The 22,984-nt window shown below is 31.2% G+C and overlaps 2 protein-coding genes across 3 annotated transcripts; one reads left to right on the top strand and one right to left on the bottom strand.

Annotated features, from left to right (window-relative positions):
* Window positions 1–7,893: 7,893 nt before the first annotated feature.
* On the bottom strand, window positions 7,894–14,174 carry LOC107605240 (3'-5' exonuclease domain-containing protein). Its single transcript, XM_016307043.3, has 8 exons — window positions 13,714–14,174; window positions 13,056–13,187; window positions 11,742–11,865; window positions 10,359–10,801; window positions 10,047–10,123; window positions 9,792–9,927; window positions 9,026–9,229; window positions 7,894–8,229 (listed from the first exon to the last, which is right to left on the bottom strand). The coding sequence occupies exons 1-8, from the start codon at window positions 14,095–14,097 to the stop codon at window positions 8,170–8,172; spliced, it is 1,560 nt and encodes a 519-aa protein (XP_016162529.1). The 5' UTR covers window positions 14,098–14,174; the 3' UTR covers window positions 7,894–8,169.
* A 155-nt stretch (window positions 14,175–14,329) lies between these two features.
* GLA1 (Folylpolyglutamate synthetase family protein) lies at window positions 14,330–21,083 on the top strand. 2 transcript variants are annotated; one of them, XM_088489878.1, is made up of 12 exons: window positions 14,330–14,469; window positions 15,558–15,879; window positions 16,138–16,177; window positions 16,265–16,362; window positions 16,492–16,642; window positions 17,106–17,168; window positions 17,427–17,588; window positions 18,261–18,452; window positions 18,955–19,054; window positions 19,449–19,580; window positions 19,908–20,039; window positions 20,539–21,083. In XM_088489878.1, exons 3-12 carry the CDS (start codon window positions 16,157–16,159, stop codon window positions 20,901–20,903), a joined length of 1,416 nt encoding a protein of 471 aa, XP_088346004.1. In that variant the 5' UTR covers window positions 14,330–14,469; window positions 15,558–15,879; window positions 16,138–16,156; the 3' UTR covers window positions 20,904–21,083. The 2 variants fall into 2 exon arrangements, with proteins under 2 accessions (XP_088346004.1, XP_020960706.1); XM_021105047.2 differs by lacking the exon at window positions 16,138–16,177.
* Window positions 21,084–22,984: the final 1,901 nt, after the last annotated feature.

The raw sequence follows: 22,984 nt of genomic DNA, 5'->3' as shown, positions 1-22,984 counted from the left end.
CCAAAAAGTGCACTCTCAGCGACTATGCATTGTCTTATGCAACCTTCCAACTCACAAGGCCCTGACCATGTTGTGCTCACCTTTGGACATGCATCTGCTTCTGCAAATTCCACTGAAAATAAAATAACAAAACAAATTCAAAAACAACAATCAATAATCAATAAGACAGATATATATATAATAATTAAATGATACTTAATCCTCTTTAACATGATATAACGTAGGTTTAATTACTTTGTTGGCTCTTATAATTTTACTAAATTTTTAATTAAGTTATTATATATTTTTTTAATTGGGTCTCTATACTATTTTTAATTTTATAATTTGGTCCTTCATAATGTAAAAAATATTAAAGTTAAATGAATGTTTCTTCGCAAATTAAAGATATTTATAATTAAAAATCTAATTAGATATTTGATCACATATATTTTAGAAGAAATATTCTATTAATTTTAATATTTTTTATATAAAAAATTTTTATAAAATTAAAATAATATAAAAATTCAATTAAAAAAATATATAATGACCAAATTAAAAGTTTAATAAAATTTTAATACGAACAGAATTATTAAACCTATAATATATCTACAAACAAAATCCCCTAAGTAGTTGTTCTGTCTAGTTATACTTTGTTAGAGGCTAATTAGAGTTGATGACGAGGTGAATCATCTATACTTTTATACTTATATTCAAAGAGTATATATATATACTTTGGTTGGTTTTTCTAAATAAACTTTACATCTTAACTAATATATATCACATTCGTTATCTTTTTCATGCATTAATAACAAAACAAAAAAGTGGATATATATAACGTGGATACGATTTTATTGTTAAATTTAAAAAATTTATAATAAAGAGACGAAAATGTTTGAGAAACAATAAAAATTAATCCAATATATTTTTTTATTTTGTACTCTTCAATTATTATTGAAATAAATGAATAATTTTAGATGTAATAAACATATATTTATAGATGTTATACATATAAATTATTGATGTTAAATTAAATAAGATAACTTTAAGTTATTATTTTCCTAACATTACTCTTTTTGAAATATATATAAAATCTATTACATATATAACGATAAACTTTCACTACATTTAATTATTATTTATATATATAAAAAACTACTAACTTTTTTTTTTTTGCTTAATAACAATTGAATTTTAATTGAGTTAATGTACTAATAATCTACTAGTAATAATAAAAGAGGTTTGCATATAAAAGAGTATTTTATGTAAAAAAGATTCCACCAGTATATTATGTGATTATTTACGTATATCATCATATAAATAAAATAGCGGAGAATATAATAAGAATAGAAATAAAGTATATGATAAGAAATTAAAAGTTTGAGTTTGTGTTGTACCCCATGAGGAAAAAAGGAGAACCGCAATGCAGAGAAAGTAAAAGATAGTGAAAATTATTTTACGAGAAGAGGAATAATAAGAAGCCATATTTGGTTAAATGTAAGTGTAAGTGACACTACGCTTATATATAGCATGGCATGGAATGAGATTATTAAAAGATAATGTTCCATGATTCCAACAACAACAATATGGACAGTTTTCACGTCACAGAAAAGAAAAGAATATGGGGATAATAGCGAGAAAATTTATGGATACCTGATATCTATGTCTAAGTTGATTTAACTTGGTGCAAGTATATAGCCGTATATGTATATTCCATTCTTTGGAGGCATCGTATGTCGGTATGTGCTTGCTACAAGAAAAAAGTTTCACAATAATGATATCAATTAATTTGACTCTTATATATCTATTATTTATTAGTTACATGCATGAACTTATATGAACTAGGGATGACAACGTGGAGGGAGATGTCTCCTTGCTTTTCATCTCTGTCTTTAAATTTGTTTTTTATTTTCATTTTCAATTCCTGTTGTGGGGTAATATTCTCTTTATTTCTATTTTCCACAGTTTTATTCTCTACAGAATTTCATTCCATGACTGATCATTAATTTTTATAGGGATAAAGCTGTAAGTATCCATCCTATATTAAAATAATAAGATTTTATACAAAAATACTAAACGGCAAACGACAACTTCTTTTAAACCGACGCGATGGAAGGACGCAATAACGAGGCATAAGAGTTGACGAGGTGGAAAACATGGCAGTGAAAAAAAGAATGGATGAACACGACGGCAGAGTTGCAAAAAGAAGAATGGATCACCCTCAAAGAGGAAAAAGAATGCTGCTAATAGAGAGAATGGCGTGTTGAGGGTTGACGGTGCGGTGAGAGGGTGACGGTGCAGTGAAAAGGGAGAGTGGCGAAGAGACCAGGTAGCTGCAGAGAGATTAGATAGAGTATGAATGGACTAAAAATCTTTGAATTGAAAAGTTATACAAACAAAAATTAAAAATTTAAAGTTTCTCTTTCTATATATATAGCATATGAAATGATTAAAAATCATATATAAAAATAAATAAATTATTAAAGACAATTAAATAAATTTATAAATTTTAAAAATTATTAGAGATCAGATGGGACGAAAATTCTTGCTCAAATCCCATGCCTGTCTCAAAAAAATTTTGCTCCCGTCTATCCCTATAAAAAAATTTTACACAATCAGATTTTCCTTCATAATGATTCTCGCATTTCAAAAAATTTTGCTATCTCTAATATAAACATCAAGTAATAAATATTATTAATCCTTAAATTAATCGAAAATTTTGAATGAAATAAAAAACTGTTATTTACAACGTATGATGACAACACAGCGCCTAAGTACACTTTATGTTATTTTTTTAATATTATTTTTTTTTTCTTCTTCATATTTTCTTTGATCTGTTTTAAATAAAAAGAGAGCAAAATCAACAAAAGCATTCTTAGAAGCTCATATAAACCAACTACACCAGAACACTAACGGAAACAAATAAAAACAAAAAAGTAAAAATTTACGTACATTTATCTTTATTTTTATATAAAGTTGATAATTAAAAATTATTAGATGATAATTTAATCAAATTGTTAGACGATAATTTAGTTAAATTTATCAAATTATCTAATAGTTCTTAAATATCAATTTTATACGATGACAAGAACTTTTATCTAAACAAAAACTACACACTATATATCTCTTTCTCTTATCATCTTTTCTTATTTTCATAAAACCTCCGCTAATAAACATTTTAGAGTGCTGAGAATTTAAATCTTGCTTTGTGTATACAATTATTTAATAGTCACTGATAAATTAGTAAGAGAAGTATTAGGGGGCTAACAGATTTTGTGATTTGTAGCTATCAATTAACGATTATTAGTATTTTTAATGGTGTGAGATTACATCAAATGGTATGAAATTACTCACTTTTTTTTGCTGGCCAAATTTTAATAAAAATACTAATCCCCTAAAATTTCTTAATTAGTAATAGACCATCCTAATTAGAGAATAACCTAAGGAGCGAGGAAAAAAAGTGACGTTTGGACAATTGGTTCCCCATGAGGTGTGACAAAACAATTTTGTGGAGATTTCCAACCATTGGCAGAATAACCCCTTGCTACACCAAATACTATGGCAGTTGTGTTTTTTGGCTATTTCTAATAATCGCCATTGGGTAGTTTGGAAAATGTCACTTATATTAGTGACTGTTTGTAATCGCCTCAAAGTAGTGTTTCCGCGTCGCTTTTATAATTGCCGCAATATCTCATCATGATGGGTCATCTGCTGTTTGATGCAGTTTCTTTGACCGTCGCTACTTTATTTTTGTTTTCCTTTAAATTATTGTTATTGGTTTGTTAATTAGACATTTTCAAAATTTTATTATGTTTTGCTCAAATAATCCAAATTGATAATCAAACGACACACTTTTAAGGCTATTCAAAACATGAATATGATATCATTAAAGAATTTAAAAATTCAATTACTAGGTATCCTGAGCTCTTGAAATAATAGTAAGTGCAACTTCAATTAGTACAAACATGATATATTTGCAATATAGTTTTAATTGTGGCTCTTGTTAATGTCTTTATGTTCTTACTGTCAGAATAAACACAATATTTTTATTTAGAGGAGTGATAGGGGTCAGCAATTTTTGTGATTTGTAGCCATCAAATAGCCATCAATGATGATTTTTAATGGTGTGAGATTTCATCTAATGGCTTATTTTTCTTTGCTGGTTACATGCTGGCCAGAATTTAATAAAGTTGTTGGTCCTCTAAACTTTTCCTTTTATCTATATCTCATAAGTCAAACATGATTTTATGTCTCTGTATTTTTATTTCAGTGTCCCATGCCTGAAAACAAATGCAATTTAAATAATCAATTAGTACCATTATATTATTGTAGTTGCACCTGAAAAGTATAAACAATCAAACACATATATACCTACACAATCCATCAATTATAGCTCCAAGTTTTTCAGATTAATTTTTAGGGTTAAGGACAAATTAAATAAGAGAAGAAAGGACTTCCTTGATACAATGTAAAGAACATCTTGTCAAAATATTGATCAAAACTTCTTCTTATAGGATCTGCACCGATGAGGAGGGTCGAGATTCGGGAGTGTACATTCGAACTCTCAAGATTAGGGCAGCTAAAAAAATTGGTTTAACTAAACTAAACTGAAATTGTTTTAAGGAAACTAATTTTTTAAATAAAATAATTAAACTAAAACTATAATTTTTATAGAAATCAGCTTATTAAAAAACATTTTTTTATGGTTTGGTTTAGATTAAAACCAAAAAAACTGACTTCTAATTTGAATGGTTCTTTCAAATGATTATTGTATATCGTTTTTGAAGTTCTCAAGATATTACTCGTGTCTGCTGAAGAAATTGATTGACTTAAAGGATCCCTGGCGATGTCCCCTCTAAATTTTGATGACTTCTTATAAAATTATACACAAAGTTTAGTTTAATCTCTCTATCTTAAATTATTTTTTTAGTTTTATTTTATTATAAAATTAATTTTTAGCTCTTTCCTAATATTTTATCTAACTTACTTTAGAAGAAGGATTGTTGGATTTTCTAGCAACTTTTTCCGGTTTCATATGATGATCCCATCACTTGTTAGGGGTGTTCATGGATCGGATCCGATCCGTATATTCGCGGTATTTATCCGAATCTGATCCGAAAATTGCGGATATGGATCCAATCCACAAGGCTTTTGAATCGGATCAGATCGGATCCGCACACTGATCGGATCGGATTGCAGATTTTGTGTTGGTATCCGCATATCTGCGTATCCGCAAAAATAAAGAAATAAATAAGTAAATATTCTTTTTATGTTTTATTTCAACTAATAATTATCATATATGTTGCATTATTTTAATTTATTATTTAAAAAAAAGTATGTTTAATATTATTTTAAGAGTAAACATATTTAAAAGAATAGAAAAATAAATTTTATTGATATTTTTTAATAAAAATAAGCTTTTAAAAATGTTTTTTGTGTTTTGCAAATATATCTGATATCCGATCCGATCCGATCTGCAAATGTGTGGATCGGATCCAACCTTAAAAGCTGCGGATATTAGATCCGATCCGATGATTTTAGTGCGGATCAGATCAAAATTTTGGCCATATCCAATCCAATCCGCATGCACCCCTATCACCTGTTGGTAATTCTCACAAGGCTAGCAGGTATAATACACCACACACATATGGCATAAACATATATAGTGAAATTCTTATATTATATTTTATTGGAGTATTGGAGATCAGATTTCATAAGAGTATAATTCAAATTTTAAATCATTTAAAATAATTTGTTGCAATTTTAATTCAATTTCTAAAAATACAATACTCCTACTCAAGATCAATCATTTGTGGTAGAATATTATTACTCTTGCAAATTAAATAACTTTTTTTTCATCAGTACAAGAAATGAAACTATTTCAAGGTCTCCTTTATTGAATGAAACTCAAACTAAGATACAAATCTCCAGATATACAAGAGATCATACAATGAGAGAAACAAATAAATTATTGACTTATTGTAGAGTAATAAGTTTTGGATTTTGTTTTCATTTCATGTTCTTATTGTAATCAATGTTTTGCGAAAAAGATACAGTAAAATTAAAACAAAAGACATATATATGGGTACAGTGACTATATATATAAATATTATTAAAATCATTTTTTTTTTATATTTTGATAGTACTTTTTTTAAGTAACAACGCTATTTTTTGAAAAGTGGTGTTTAACAATAAAAAAAATATTATTTTAATTTTAGTAATATTTTTTAAAATATTATAATTACTGTAGTCACCTTAACGTAATCGTTATAGAACGACCCTACAAATATAAGAGTGAATGAAATGAAAGCAAAAGAACCAAATGAAACATGCATGTGATTATTGTCTCTCATAATTTATTTTAATTAGAAATAGTAATTATTAAAGGTAGAAATGTTATAGTTAGGGACAGTTGTAATAGCAATAACAAGTCAAGCTGTGGCAGGCTCCGAAGACGGCACTTTCAAGCCTTATGCACTGATCTTTGCAGCCTCCGGTGTTTAAACAAGGTCCTGACCATGTTTTACTGGCCTTTGGACACACGTTTGCTTTCGCAAATTGAACTGTCAAAAATAAAAATATAAAAAAAATTAATATTCAGTAATTATATATATGTGAACAAAGATGCATATAATAATGGGTTTGTGTTGTTGTACCCCATGATGAGGAAGAAAGGAGAATCGCAATGCAGAGAAAATAAAATATGCTCAACATTTTACGAGGAATAGAAGAAGCCATTGCTATAATGATTATGAATAAATCTTAAATGATAATACAATGTACTTGCACAGATATATATAGAAGAAAATTGCATAAAATATTTCGCCTCTTGTTTATTTTTTCTCTTTGGTCTGCCATAGCCTATTTGACTTGAACAATATTTGCTATGTTTTTTAATAGATAATTGATCCATAGTTCAAAAAGGGAACACTACTTAAAAGAAAAAAAAAAAAAAGAGAATTAACATTTAATTTACAGATAACAAAAAAAAAAAAAAAAGAATTATCAAGATAACTAAATCAATCTTACAAAAAATATCATTATTGTAAACCAAAAAATATATATATATATATATATCACTACTTGTTAGGTGTTTTTTTTTTTAATTTTCAATATTAAAGAAAAATTGAATATGATGAGACTTGAAGCACGGGTATATTCCATTGCAGTAATCGTAAATAAGTTGTTTACTGTTGTTGCTACAAGAAATGAAAGTTATTGCAGAGGGTCGAACTGGCCGAGGCACTGAGACTTTTTCAAAATACCAAATTGGAAGAAACCACCAAAAGACCCTGCTGCTTTTAATTTTCCTTGTTATTATTTAAAACAATAATGCTGGACCCTACGATAGATTATTACACATGATTTTTTTAATACTTAAAATTAATTGAAGTCTTATAAAAAAAATAATTCAAGTCTACAATCGTTTTTCTTTTTTATTTCTAAATCCAAAATTTAAAGACATCTATCTTGCCACGCGATTATTATACTCTCTTTATTTTTATCAAAGTTTGTAAAATAAAAAACTCTTACCTAGCTCTTACTTCCCAGATAATTCTCATTTATGTTATTTGAAAAATCTAAAATATCTTATCAAAATTCTTCTTATATTCTATACATGATTTCTCTAATTTAATAACTAATTTAGTTGTTTAGTAAATTACAAAGTTACTATCTAAATACCATATTAAATTATCATGCAAGGCAATAAATATTAAATATTAAATATTCAACATAAATTTACTAATATACACACGAACAATAAAGTTACAATAATATACTAGTATTTGTTTAATATTATACCTCAACAAATGTATTCTTGAGAGAAAATTAGTTGAGTAAAATTTAGAAAGTTTAATTTTTTTTTCAATATTTATTATTTTATCAGAGATAGTTGCTACATTTGTCATTATATCGTTTATCCCAAAAATTTAAGTTGATAGAAAAAGATAACATGAAAAGTTATATTTCTATCAATAATCATGTTAAAATCGAAGTTGATTGGGCAGAATAAACTACAAGAGAGAATGCATCGTAGCAAACTTGACGTATAAATTATGAGATACATTACATGTATAGATTGCATTAGAACAATACATGTTCAAGAGAAAATGACATTTTCATTATCATGGATAATAGCTCTCAGAATCGATATCACTATTGTTCAAATGCACATCCACAGTAGAGGGCAAATTAATCACTCAGCTTGCAGACATCAATGAACTTCTGTATTGCATTGTGGTATTGGGTTCCCTGTATAGAGGGCAAAGCACATAATATTCAACTTAGGAAGGTAGCTCACTATATCATCATATAAATGCACATATCTAGAAGAAACATGCTAAGTACACATTAACCCTGCACTAGGAGATATGTAAAAAACTCAAAAAAAAAAAAAAAATAGAGTTTAATTTTGATACACAGTTAGAATAAAGCTTTTTACATGGTCATCAAATCAAATTTATATGTTACGATGACTTTTTAAATAGTGATTTTGAAAATTAGTTATTTTGATGATGTGACAATATACGATTAAATATTTGTGTAAAACTATTTTGCATTATAGGTATATGAAAATTAAATTAAAAAATAAATAAAGAAATAATTAGCTGGTGCCACATTGTTCTATTCTAATGGCATAGCAATAGCAAGTGTGGAAGAAATTCTGCTTCCGTTATTTTTCATTGTCAAACAAACAATTGAAGAACACATCATAATCCTGTTGAGCATATAACAAAAAAATAACGCGTTTGGTTTCTAATATTCCTTCCAATGATATACCCTATATGGGTCTCATGGAATTAATTCCCAGTATCTCAGAATCAAGCACGGAGGCTACGACTTCATAAGAAAAGGGTTCAATGCAAAAACAAGTGCACAAGCAAATGATAAATCAAGGTATGTTGCCAATGTTCCATGACAGGAAAGCATATAGCTCATGTGTCAAAGAGAGGAATGCTGTGTAATAATGCGAATCAAAGATGAATAGTTATGCAATGTTCAATAGCACCATTCACCATGGAAAACAAACTTTACTGGTAAAAAGTACCTCCCAATAAAGTTGGTGACAGTCCATGCACTGCCAGAACTCTATATTCTTGTTAAATAAGCAATTTGGAATTTTTTGAAAACCCTTTGCAGCTTCAATAGCCTCTTCAGTAGACAGTGGCTTTTGTATAAATCTCCCGTTGCATTTTGTACATCTTGACATCAGCTGATCCTCACTAATTTTTAGCTGAAAGGCTTCAATGACCTGAAACAAACTTCGATTTTAGCGTGCTCCACAGCATACAATCAGTTTCTCCAGGAATATATGGGAAAAGTTTCTATCTGATAAGCAATAATGTTGAGCTAAGGATACAACTTCAAAATATGTGGTATAACCTCGATCCTAAAATGAGCACTCTTGCATATCATAATGCTAAAAGTTCACTCTTGCATATCATAATGCTAAAAGTTCACGTACTAAAATTAATAAATAATATTTATTCTACATTAAAATATGTATATTATCAAAAGAATAAATTATCATTTGTACCCATGAAAGATACAGATGCTGACAAATGTACTCGTATAAGAATAAAACAACAATTATAACCACGGAAGATGGTTTCCGTGTGTCAAAAGTACCCTAACGGACCAATTACGTAACCAACGTCCGAGTATTCTTGGCACACGGAGGCCATCTTTGGTGGTTACAATTTCTTTTTTTTCTTATATGAGTACATTTGTCGGCGTTTATATCTTTTATGGGTACAAATGGTAATTTATTCATTATCAAAATCTTTAAGACTTCATATTTAAAATACACATACCTCAAGTAGCTGGTCATTTTTCAGAAGACTCTTCACTTTATATATTTGGTTATTTATTAGATATTCATATCTTAGCAACTTCGCATCTCGTGTCAAAAGTACTCTCTTCTCTCTCTGGGCTTGCTCTATCAACTCCCTGAATATAATTAAAGTTTCATCAGTAAAAATGATATAGGATCAGACCAACTGTTAGAACTCCTAAGGTAAAATCAACAACGAAAGAATAGAGAGAGTAAAGCATACTGTATTTACAACCTTTGTTCAGGCTTCTTTGAATAAGGAATTGCAGCATCCATCCCAACACATCGTAAATGTTTAGCCAAGCCTTCAACCTGAGTAATTTTCCTTGCCAGAATTATATTCAACTTATAAATACCAATAACTAATTCTAAAATTACAACAGCAACCCATTTTTTTCCGGGTAAAAGGTTACAATAAAACATCAAAAGACAAATAATACAAGTCAACAGATAAACCTCATCATATGTTCTTTATTCCACAAGCAATTGGAATTTTATTATATCCATATTGAAGGAGGCATCAAATATTTAAAGTTAAAATGCTTACCATAACATCACAAAGGAACTTTGGATATCCATCCCCTCCTACTGATGGATCCCAAGGTGGGATACCTTGCCAGTCGTCAAATTTTTCCAAATGCTTTACATTGCTAATGCCATTAGTTGATGACCACTTTTTTGCTTTCTTTTTTGAGGTTTTGGGTCTTCTGTCAGACTCCTTTAACAAAATTCTGTCACCATATTTTTTCACAATCTTCAAAAATTCATCTGAAGGTACATTAACCGAACATGATAACCTTTGAATTGTTCTTTCAGCTGAAGGTATCACCTGACCAGCATCAGAACCAATAGTCTCTCGAACAATTGATAAGGCTTCACAAAATTGCATTCCCAGGACATTATCATTCGAATCATGCTTTGCAAAAAGCTCTTTCAGCCCAACATTTTCCTTTGAATTAGACAATGTGGTTGTCTTGAGAAGAAAATCTCCTGTAGTGACAATTTAAAAAACGTGATAAAAAAATTATATGTATAAGCCTCATGGATGGAGAACAGTTCATATTTCTAGAATAAAAATATTATAAATGAATGTATCCAGAGCAATATAATGAAAAAGGTTTCTATACATATAAAGTGGATGGATATAAGAAATAAAAACAGTCATATGAAAGGTCCATATTTGAGAAAAATATATGTGGCCAAATTAGAATATTAATTTGATTTCTGTTAAGTACTTAAGGAAAGTGGGAACTCACACCTTAAAAATCAGCTGTTAAGTGGGAAGAACCACTCTCTTTAAATACAACATCAAGCATCTCATACTATCCCTAACAATTTCTTATTAGTATCTATCATTATAAATCAAGGAATCTTCAATATATCTTTGTATTCCTCTGCCATCTAACTTCAACAACTCTTTCACAATTAAAAATTTGATAGATGATTGTGCTTTGCAAGAATTTGCTTTGTTCTATAATGGAAAATGATGGTCAAGTTGATTATACCGTGAACCGTTGATTCCAGGAATGCTATACAAATCCTGAGTATTTCATGCAATAATACTTATTTGTGGGACCAGGGCAAGTCAAGCATTCCTAATTGACTACCCACATGAAAGCTTTATCAAGTATATTAAGCCAAATACTGAACATGTGATAAATCTTTAGCTATTAAGTAACAAAAAACTAGAGGGATCAAATGAAAAAAGGAGGATGCAAGAAGATAGATTCAAAACAGCACTAGACAAAAAACCACAAACACATAATTGAAACATTTTCGAAACATTTTCAAAACTCTAGTGAGCAAATGCTCAATCAATAACCATGAAATTTTAAATACTATGACAATAAAAAGAAATGCAACACGATGACATGCTAGACATTATACACAGGTGCAGATTTAGTGGTATAAAATTTTCAAGCATACAAACCTGTATTGGCAACTTTTGAATTGAAGACGTTAAATATTTCAACCAAGCAATGAGCATCCATAGCTGCATATGTTATCTGCTCTTCTGTAAGAGGACGACATGACCAATCACTACATTGGAGTTCCTAAAGTAGTTATAAGTTTGGTTAACAACTTACGTAATTGAAAAATGTCATGGACCAAGTCCTTAAACATGGAATTCCAGGGGATAACCAAACCAGATCCTTATACAAACAAGAGATTCCCCATTCCCTTTCATATTATGAAAATCTAAATTCCATTAAAACACACAAATATAGATGGCATTATGGCAATAACAGTCAATGAACATTACTATCTATAATTTGCAATATTTGTTTTGTAATGAAACAAATTGATTCTTCAGAAATCACTTTGCATAGCTAAGATATTCTGATCAATATAATCCTGCAAATAGGAGAGCAAGTATGTTTTCTTATTAGAAAGCACATAACAAACAGTATACAGGCCATTATTAAATGGCAAACGTGTTTTCCCAAATATGTGTGCAATGTGTTGCGCAATTTTGGTCATATTGAGCTACATTGTTGGATCAATTCTGTGTTCTGTAATCTTGCTTTTTTTTTTTTTTTTTTGATAAGATAAACTCTATGCCACTGTTTGATGTTTTTTGTTAGTGTGATTCATACATCTCTATCAAGAAGTTTTCAGGCAAGGAAGTCTTCTGGGATAATTTATAGTTCTATTTTCTATGATTCCATTTTTGTCCATTCTTGACATGTATCTCTATAACCCAGTGATCAATAACTTAGAATTTGCTAAATCACTCTTCATAATTAAAATAAAGCTCATTATTTGGTAAAGCTAAAAACTTTTTTTGGCGGCCATGCATGCAATACGTAAACTTTTTAGGATGAAGATTCTTAAAAACCAACTTAAATATACATCTTACAAAATGACAAAGAATGAGCCCTCATAATCTCATTCTCTCTTCAAATCAACACATAAAAATCAGACAGAACAATAAAAGCTTCTGGCAGTGCAAATTTGTATTTCCCCTTTTATGTTACTTTTTCTTCCCCTTCCTTTCTAGAGGAAAATTGGGAAAGATATAACAGCAACAATGTAAGAGTTTAGCTACTATAATGGCGTGAATATGACTTCCCAAATGCATGTAGAAAATACAATACAATGAAGGACTTCACACTATGGTACATGTAGTTTATTTAAGCATCCAGTTCACACAAACAAATGCTAAAACCCCACTGGTAAGTGGTAATATTCTAAATTGACACATTTATATGCAATAAAAGTTGAATAGCATATGCAAACAAACCTTTGAGAGAGGAAAACCCAGGACTTCCATGCATATATTCGACAAACTTTTAGTCTGCTTGGGTGCATTCTGTCCATGCTTCTTATGATACAGAAGATTATACAGACTCGTGATATCCAAATACGGCTCCACCTATCCACAGTTCAATACAACCTATCATAATTAAAAAATAGCATAATTTTCTACTCAAGTGAAGCCCCATTTTAGTTAATTTTACTACCTGAAGTTGTAAATTATTATTCAAGTCCTCCAAGTGAAAGTTAATACTCATATTGGTCCTGAACTTACACTTGCGCCTCAATTTGGTCCCCAAAGTTTTGATTTACTCAATTGATCCCACAACTTAGTATTCTTGATTCACATTAATTGAGGTGCGTGTTAGTTCTGGACCAATTTGAGTATTAATATGCAATATAATTCAATTTATTCAATTATAAAACGAATACCTATGGCTAGTGCATTAAGTTTAATTTTGATCCGTAATAATTCAATCAAAATTAAATTCTAATCCTAACTGATAAAATGTTACACGAATTGAAAGTAAACTCAAATAATGTTTTACAAAATGAGAATCTAAACAGTTCATTTCAGAATCTCAAGAACTAGATTGAAAACTGTAAATTCAACCAAAGAAACAACGCGATTGTGATCTTCTAACCTTATCGAAACCAGGGTCGCAGCCATGGGAACAGAAAGTAGAAGACAGATATATCAAATCTTGCTTGAATCTGAAACCAAGTTTCAAGGTCTCGGGGGATTCCAGCATTTCTCGGAGTGGCTTCCATAGCGAGGAGAGAGGGATGGAAAGAAGGTCGAGGAGGAACACGGCCGAGTCAGGTTCCGAGTCGCCGCCGAGTTGGCAGGCGATTTGGAGCAGCGACACGTCGGGGAACGAAGACTGGTGTGTTCGGACAGGCTTCCACTCGGCGTCGAGCCCGACGAGCGAGGACTGAGTCAGGGACCGAGTGAGGAGGGTGAACTCGGGCGAGTCGGGGGAGGAAACTAGGTATACTTTGAAAGGCTTCTGGATTTGGGAGTCCATGATTATAAAATTTTAGCTGTTATTTTTGTGCAATTAATATTTGATTTATTAAAGCTTTTTTTTTTTCTGTTAGGCGGTTGCGTTGGGTGGCCAAAAAAGTTTTAACTCTCTCTCTCTCACAGAAAACCCAACTTCACCCAAACAGTCAAGGAGGTCGCCGAACCTCTTCTCATCGTTCCTCTTCTCCTCGCCCTCGCGAAGGGTTGCTGGGTTCGTCGGTCGTCTCTCTTCGAGCTCGTTTCCCTGTTCGAGCGCTCTCTCGCTCTCTCTGTCCAAGCTCACTTCCATGTTCGAGCGCTCTCTCACTCTCTCTCTCTGTCCAAGCTCACTTCCCTTCTCCGTCGCCGTCACTTCCTTCCTCCATCGCCATCGGTAAGCACTTCTGCTTCAATTTATTTTTGCTTGTTTTGAGTTGATTCCGTGATTCAATTTGTCAATAATTCTGAGTGTGATTCTGAGTTGCTGGGTTTTATAATTCTGAGTTTGGATTTTTTGCTTAGTTTTCCTGTTTTTGGATTCTCGACTTTGAATGCTGAGTTTTCTTGAATACTATGGATAACCGTAAATTTGCCAAGCCCTTGAAGTTGATGCTGGAAAATTTTGAATCCAAGGATAATTTTGATAATGATGCTGTTGTTGATCAACAAAGTGAGATTTTTGAGTTGTGGAAGATGGTTAAGGATAAGCTTGCATTGCCATTATTGATTGATCCTTGTGACAAAGCTGGATTGGACCCTCTACCGTGTTTCATGTCCCCACAGAACTTAAGATGATGATTGGAGCGTCTTCCTAGTGTTGTTGTGGCTAGGGTGGCTTGCTTGTGTACAGAACTGCGGTACCTGTCTGGGAATAATGACCTCTGGAAGAAGAAGTTTGAGGAGGAGTTTGGGGAAGCTGGGAGTAGAGTGAAGTTCTTTAAGGATTATTTTGCTTTACACTGGGAATCAAAGAAGAGATCGATGCAATTGGTTTTTTATGCATTATTCCCATTTCCCAGCAAGGAGAGATTTTAATCCTTTTGGAAAATTTTTATTCTATGAATTTTTAATGATAAAATATGGACAAGTTATTATGTGAAATTACAAAATTTTGAATTTTATTAGTTTATAAATCATTGAATTTGGATGTTTGAAATTGTATATTGAATTTGTAATAATTTTATTGTATATTTAACTAAACTGGTTGGACCATAGTTGGACCATTGAATCAATCACTTGACCAATTCAATAACCGGTTCGGTTCTTGCAACCTTGCTTTTAAGTGTTATGGACAGATGGTTAGAGATACAATTATTCATGTGCCTCCTTCTATAAGTTTAAGTTTTTGGGAGAAGTAATTTCATGACATGGACCAGTAGTTTATTCTAGATTTCATATATAATGCATGTTCTTTTGATATCTTTTTGGTTCTCAAATACATGAAACTTTGAAATTGATTTTGTTAGCATACATTTTCTTCAGGCTTCAGCTGTGGCAGGCCTGTTTGTGGTGAGACTGAACTATGCTTACAGTTCCCACTGGAAACCTCACACTTCTCGGCAATAGTAACTTTCTTTGCCATATAAATAGAGGCATCAAAAGGCAAATAGGTGCCATACGAACCTTATGTTTGAAAGCAGAAGAGCCTGAAATGAAAAACCTACTGGATTACATTGATTCGCTTAAAAACTATGAGAAATCAGGGGTTCCCAAAGGAGCAGGCACTGATTCGCGTGATGGGTTTGATCTTGGAAGAATGAGACGCCTCCTTGAACGTTTTGGTAACCCTCATTTCAAATTCAAGGTGCAATTTTCCTCCTTTTTTTTCTTCCCCTTTTTTAATTGGTAAATATATATTTTAGCAACAACTAAATCACGCATATATGTAAATTAGACGGGGCAAGAAATGAAATATTTATTCAGAGGTTGAAGTTCTTGGATGACTTCTTATTTCACAACTTTGGATAGTGGAAATTTTGTAATCAAGGGTCATGCCTGTTTTTTTCTTTAATTGGTTGGAAATTTTATATTCTGAGTATGCTGAAATTCTCCTCTTTGTTAGGTATACTTAGTACTTAAATATGGGTTTGGAAAAGTTATGGGTGAGTTTTTCATACTCTTTTTTTTCTTGTAAAGTTATCTCTTCATTTTCACATGTATCATATGTTTCAATTTCACTCCAATTATAGGCTGTTCATATTGCTGGGACAAAGGGAAAGGGGTCAACTGCCGCATTCATATCTAATATTCTGAGGGCAGAAGGTTATTCTGTTGGTTGTTATACTAGGTTATGTTTCTTTATCCTTCAAAACGACATTACCTCGATATATATGCAAATGCTTGCAATTCCAATTTTGACAATGGTGTTTTACAATTTGTATGTCATTGACGGGCAGGTTTTATTTTTCTGAAGCAGTCCACATATCAAGACAATCAGAGAGAGGATTTTACTAGGAAGATTTGGCGATCCTGTCTCACCAAAATTGTTGAGTAATCTTTTTGATAGGATCAAGCAGGATCTTGACCAAGCAATTATAGAGGAAAATGGTTGCATAAGCCATTTTGAGGTATTCATAATATCATCAACGTTTCAATACTTTTTAACTAGAGGTTTTTTACCATTAGATTCCATGTGACCAATTGGGCATTTGGAACAGTATATTCAATTCTCTTGGTCATTTGTTGCTCCTCTGTCTGTTCTTTTCAAGATGGATTGCATCTTCTAATTATTTTTTCTATTGCAATAGTTAATGTTCTATTATTTGGTTTTGCAATGAAATATTTCCTCAAATTAATGATTCTTTAAGCTGATGTTTCTGTGTATGTTATATAGCATTCTAATACAATTGAGCTGGATATTTTGTATTGCCAACTTGTTTACTCTTTGTTTCAGGTGTTCACTACTATGGCATTCAATATTTCCTCAAATTAATGATTCTTTAAGCTGATGTTTCTGTGTATGTTATATAGCATTCTAATACAATTGAGCTGGATATTTTGTATTGCCAACTTGTTTACTCTTTGTTTCAGGTGTTCACTACTATGGCATTCATCCTGTTCGCTGAAGAAAATGTTGACATTGCTGTTGTTGAGGTAAATTATCTATTTTCTTCACTGGCAATTGCTTCAGGCAACCTGCTATTAAGTTATTGTTCTGATTTTGTTGTTTCTATGTTGCCCCCCCCCCCCCCAACCAAAGTCTTGAGATAATATTGGCTTTGTCGAAGCCAACATAATGGATGGTTCTTGATAGTGTTTTATTGTTAATATTGTCTTTATTTTAAAAAATTTAAACCTAAAACTATGAGATGGCCAAAGGTCATAATACTGTATCTTCATTTAATTCTACAGGCTGGTTTAGGGGGTGCTCGGGATGCAACGAATGTTATATCCAGCTCTGGACTTGCTACCTCAGTTATAACCACCGTCGGGGAGGAGCATTTAGCAGCTCTTGGTGGTTCATTGGAAACTATTGCAGTGGCAAAGGCAGGAATCATAAAACAAAACCGCCCAGTTAGGTGTTTCTCTCCATGATCTTATTTTCTCATCAATGAGATATCTAAACTTGAAATGAAATGACGTTTTTCTTGGAGACAAAACACGCTACAACTGCATAGATACTAAATTGAGGACTACTGACAAGGATACAATCCAATTCTTATGTACATGACTAAATGCAATAGTAGCTGCATTGAGATTATTTTGTCCTACTCCAATTACTCAATGCTCATTAAAAAGAAGCATATTTAAATTAGCTAGAGAGCTTTCCATCTTCACCTTTAGGAACTGTCGTTTGTTTAATCCTTGCATTCTATACTTAAAATAGACCAGAAATAGTTATTGATATGAAATATCCTTTCATTTATGTCTTAATTTAAAGCATAATAACATTTTTTGAGAGAAAAATACCCTAAAATGTCTGCAAAGCGGCAAAACAGGGATCTTATGTTGCTGTGACAGGTAAATAGGATTTCCTTTTTCTGGGATGGATTTGGCATATCTTCTATTTAGATTTGTGTTAATGTATAAATTTTAAAATTTTATTCTTCATACATAAACACCAGAGCGAAATAAAACTTTTCTTTATATTCTTGGTACAGAGATGTTTATCTTTTACAATTTTGTTACCATTATGGACAATATTGTTTTTCTTTCTCTTTTGCTAACCAAAGAAATGCATTTCAGTTGGTGCTTGGTGGACCATTTCTTCCTCATATTGAGAGTATTATTCGAGATAAAGCAGTGTCCATGGGTTCACCTGTAGTGTCAGCATCTGACAGTGGGAATCGCGGTACTATAAAAAAATTCAGTGTGCTCAATGGCAAGCCTTGCCAAATTTGTGATATAGTGATAGAAGTTGCAAAAGACTTGAATCTGGTATGAATTTGAATTCTTTAGCTTTTACTAATTCATTGTTTATTTAAAGAATTGAGCATGGTTTACTAGCTCTGATTGCTTAGGATGCATCTTATAGACATGGGGTGCAGTTTTGGAATTATTAACGTACTTTTGACAGACTCACTTTTGCAGTCATCTATGACATATATTGATAATGCCTTGCTCCTGCTTAGCATAATAGGCTTTTACTCTGATTTGTGAATTGAAGTTTGAAAGGATATAGTATAACCTACCAAATAACTCGGTATTTCAGACTTTCTTTTCTTACATTATTTCTATGCAAGCCTTTTATCGTAACTTCGTTTGAGCTCTCATGTATCTGCAATTTTACTGAGTCAGTTACCTCATTTCTTATTGTGTTGCAACTTAAGAATGTTGCAAATAATCTGTACTCTACAATCATGGTATGTTTTCTTATCAGGTTCTTCTGTCTAGTAATTTTTTTTAATCCCGTTTCTTATGAGTATAGCTATTCATGTAGTCCTGTAAGTTGCATGATGTAAAGCTGCAAATGCTAGGAAGCCACCAACTTCAAAATGCAGCTACTGCCACTTGTGTGGTATTGTGTCTTCGTAATTTAGGTATAACTTCTATACCATCTTCCTGTCCTTATCAACATGCATATACATTCTTTTATCAGTTGAATAGAATATATTACTACTCTAATTTAGAGTTTAGTATTTGGGTTACCCTTTCTAAGGATTTTGTCAAAAGTTAAAATGCTTTTTTTTTTTTTACTTAATAATAATCCAGGCCACAATGTCCCTTTTATGTTTGTGCTAATATTGCTATTAGCTTGTTTTACGAGCACATCATAATATATATGTGCAGTTGTCTAATATAATTGTTTTTTAGTTTTCCTCTGTTCATTTTTTCTCATATTGAAACACCCCCCCCCCCCCTTCTTAGTGTTATTTTCCTGTGCTGGTAATTTGATTTCTCCTTCACTTTTTTCCATTTTTATTGGTTGATTAGGGTGGCGAATTGCAGATGAATCTATTAGGTTGGGGTTGGAAAGTACATACCTCCTTGGAAGGAGTCAATTCCTAACATCTCAAGAAGCTGAGGCATTAGGACTTACTGGAGCAACAATACTGCTTGATGGAGGTTGATTTCTCTGACTTCTCATTTGATTAGCATGCGATTAACTGTTAACTTGAATCGTTAAAAAAATTGGGTGCGTTTTGTCAGGAAAATGTAGAACTCGTGTAAGATTTTCTGGAAGAAGTTTAAACATTTTGGATGCTTTTCTTGCATTTTATAGACTGGACTAACCCTTATATTTCATATGGTTGTGATAAATGAGTTTCCTAGAAAATGCTTATGCTTATAAACATTTTTAGTGGGACCAGTAAGATTTTTTTCGATTGTTACAACAAACATGCAAGAAGAGCAGTTGTCATTGATGTGTTGGTGTATATGCATATGCTGTAGCCCACACAAAGGAATCTGCTGAAGCCCTGATGAGCACATTACAGATGGCATTTCCAGAGGCTCCATTGACATTTATTGTTGCAATGGCAAGCGACAAAGATCATATTGGTTTCGCTAAATATATTCTCTCTGGTAAACTGTTAATTTTATGCTAATTTAGTTCAAAGTCATATCAGTTGCGTCAGAGTTACATGAAGTCGGCGCCATGAGAATGTGAAAAACATTCTTTTAGTCATGAAAGTGTCAAACTGGATTGAATTGTAACATATTGGCGGCATAATTTTGCGTCCATCAGACTTCTAAATATTGTGCATGCCTACAGTGTTGTCGATTAAAAAAAAAATGCTTTAGTATTCTTTAAGTGCATATCATTGTTAATGACATGCTGGTTATTGATATTCGTCTTGTGTTTTATAGTATTCTAAATTGCAAAATGTAGTACATAAAAATAAAATTGGTGTGAAATAAGGCCCCATTTGTTAACTGCCTTTTTTACTTGCTTTAGTGTCTCTAGAATCAATAAAAGTCTATTAATATTAATTTGCCAATGAATCTAAAATGTGAAAGCGACGATTATTATGAGAAGATGGGAGTACTACAGATGTTAATACGGTGGTACTCCATTGTGCAGGGGTACAGGTGGAAGCAGTTATTTTGACCGAAGCTGCTATTGCTGGAGGTGCGACTCGAATTACTCCGGCTTCGTCATTGAGGCAGTCTTGGATTCAAGCTTCTGAAGAGCTTGGCATTGGGGTAGTTCATGATGGAATGGCAGAATACAACGAAATATTAAAGGATCATCATCGTCTTCCAGTAAGATCTGAAAGAAATTTGGTATATGGCAGGAAGATCATATTGGCTACAGAGTCCTCTTTAAAGGGTAGTCTCAGAACTGCAAATAAGATTCTCACCAATAAAGGGGATCAAAAGGGCATTATTGTCATTACTGGATCTCTGCATATTGTATCTTCTGTCTTAACTTCTCTTGCTGGTTAATAGTTTGGAGTGGATGAGTTTTCTAGAAAGACGATCTTACTGGTTAAAAGTCTTTCTAAAACTGCTGTTACAATCAATTTCGGTAACTAATTAGTTACTTATACTGTACTCCCATTTTTTCTTCTCTTTTTGTTCTACATTACTGGTTAATGATTGCTGATATTTAGTGCACAAATATTAATATTTTCTGCTAGGTATTATCTACTTGACTTTGCACAAATCAACGTAAAAATAAATAGAGAATTTAACATGAAGAGATGAAATAGAGAAAGTAAAGAAAAATCTAGTATTAGTTGAACGATTCTGTGATGATGAAGAAAAATCTATAATTCCTTTTTCTTTGGGGTCATGAAGAAAGTCTCTAATTGAATTTGGTACTAATTGAAATTTTCGTTATCAGGCCTAGCTCATCACCATTGGGCCAAGATATAGAAGCCCATATATATATATAACTACTCCACAATTTCATGTTAAAGAGTTGTCACATGACCAAAAATAAATAAAAGTTGTGCTGTGTGCAGTGTGCTGATCCATCCAAATAAGTGATAAAATAACCCTGAGAGCTAGAACATGTAGTTAAATTGTTGGACTGATTAAACGTCATGCAACATAATTCATGAACAACTTCGTACCTGTGACATTGATTTGGCGAAGTTGAAAGCATAGATTAGTACTAGAAAATCAAGAAACGTATAAAAGAGGGAATCGAGAAAAGAATAGGAGAAGGGAGATGAGGATAGTGAAAGTCCCCATTTGGTTTCAAACATTCGGATACCTAAAAAATGAATGTGGGGCTAATTCAAACGCGCAAACCATTACTCTCTCACATATCATAATATACTAGTCGCTATCACCAAAAAGGGATTTAATTGCATATGAAAAAAAAAAAAAAAACCCTTATTTATTTATTTACTTTTTTGTCTTTTTATTATGATGGCTCCAGCAATATCATGCCAACAATAGTATTCATAGTTAATATGCTCGGAAGGTACACCATTATTTTTAAAAAAATATAAAAATAAAAATTCTAAGTAGGCCACATTATCACTCATCAGGGTGCAGAGGTGTCGACGCCACCATGCATGTACCATTTTCTTAACTCCAAACATGAAATGGCCGGAATGATTGTTTCTTGTTCCTTTACAATATATATAATACAGATGGAGATTATTATTTTTGTTATTAAAAACAATGTAAACTAATTTTATACTATGTCTATCGAAATAGAATTAAAAAGATTATTAGGAGTCCTAACTTATCCTCTTAATTTTAAATAAATAAGGTTTTGTGTTTTTTCATTTTTTGATATTTAAAAAATAATATATATTAATTTTTACTCATTTACGTATTAGAAGAATAATTAGGACAATAATTTCCTAAATCCTAACAATTACACTGAAAATAAATCATCAACGTAAATAGTTATTATAACAGATTCTGACTTGACATTTTCTTATAATTTTGTTGACTAACATTGTAATTGCATCAATATTAGTGTAAACCCTAAACATATACAATCCAATCTCTATTTTTTTTTAAAAAAATACTACTTGTCCTTTAAAATTCAGTATTTGGTCAATTTTTTAATAATTTATTGTTATTTAATTAATTTAAATATCCATTTTTACGTACTAATTGTTCAAAAAATAAAAAAAGTTACTTATTTTTTATTTTCTCTTTTCTCTAAAGATTGAATAAAGGACATTATTTAAAAGATACCTGGTTGTACTATTTTTTTTATAGTGAACACTTAAATTAATCTCAAAATAAATTTTTATTATTCTATAAATTTTTAAAAGTTATTCTTGTTGGATAAATTAGTCATTTGTTATTTTAAAATTAAAGAGACTAATTTATTTTATAATAACATTTTTTGAGATCTAATGTTACAATAAAATTTGATAAAAAAAATTTACTTGTTCAACACAAATTATTAAAAAGTTGATTGAAAATAATAGAAATAATAGAAAGATAAATTTATCTAAAGAGAATAATTTTTGGGACTTATAAAATAATAAAAATTTATTAAGGATAAAAAATAGACAACTCGGTCTTTAACTAAAATAAATTATTACTATCTT

Source organism: Arachis ipaensis, chromosome B6, assembly GCF_059453495.1.
Source record: "Arachis ipaensis isolate K30076 ecotype BB chromosome B6, ASM5945349v1, whole genome shotgun sequence".
Classification (NCBI taxonomy): domain Eukaryota; kingdom Viridiplantae; phylum Streptophyta; class Magnoliopsida; order Fabales; family Fabaceae; genus Arachis; species Arachis ipaensis.
Note: the sequence above shows the minus strand (reverse complement) of the source record. Positions and strands in the feature narration are given on the sequence as shown.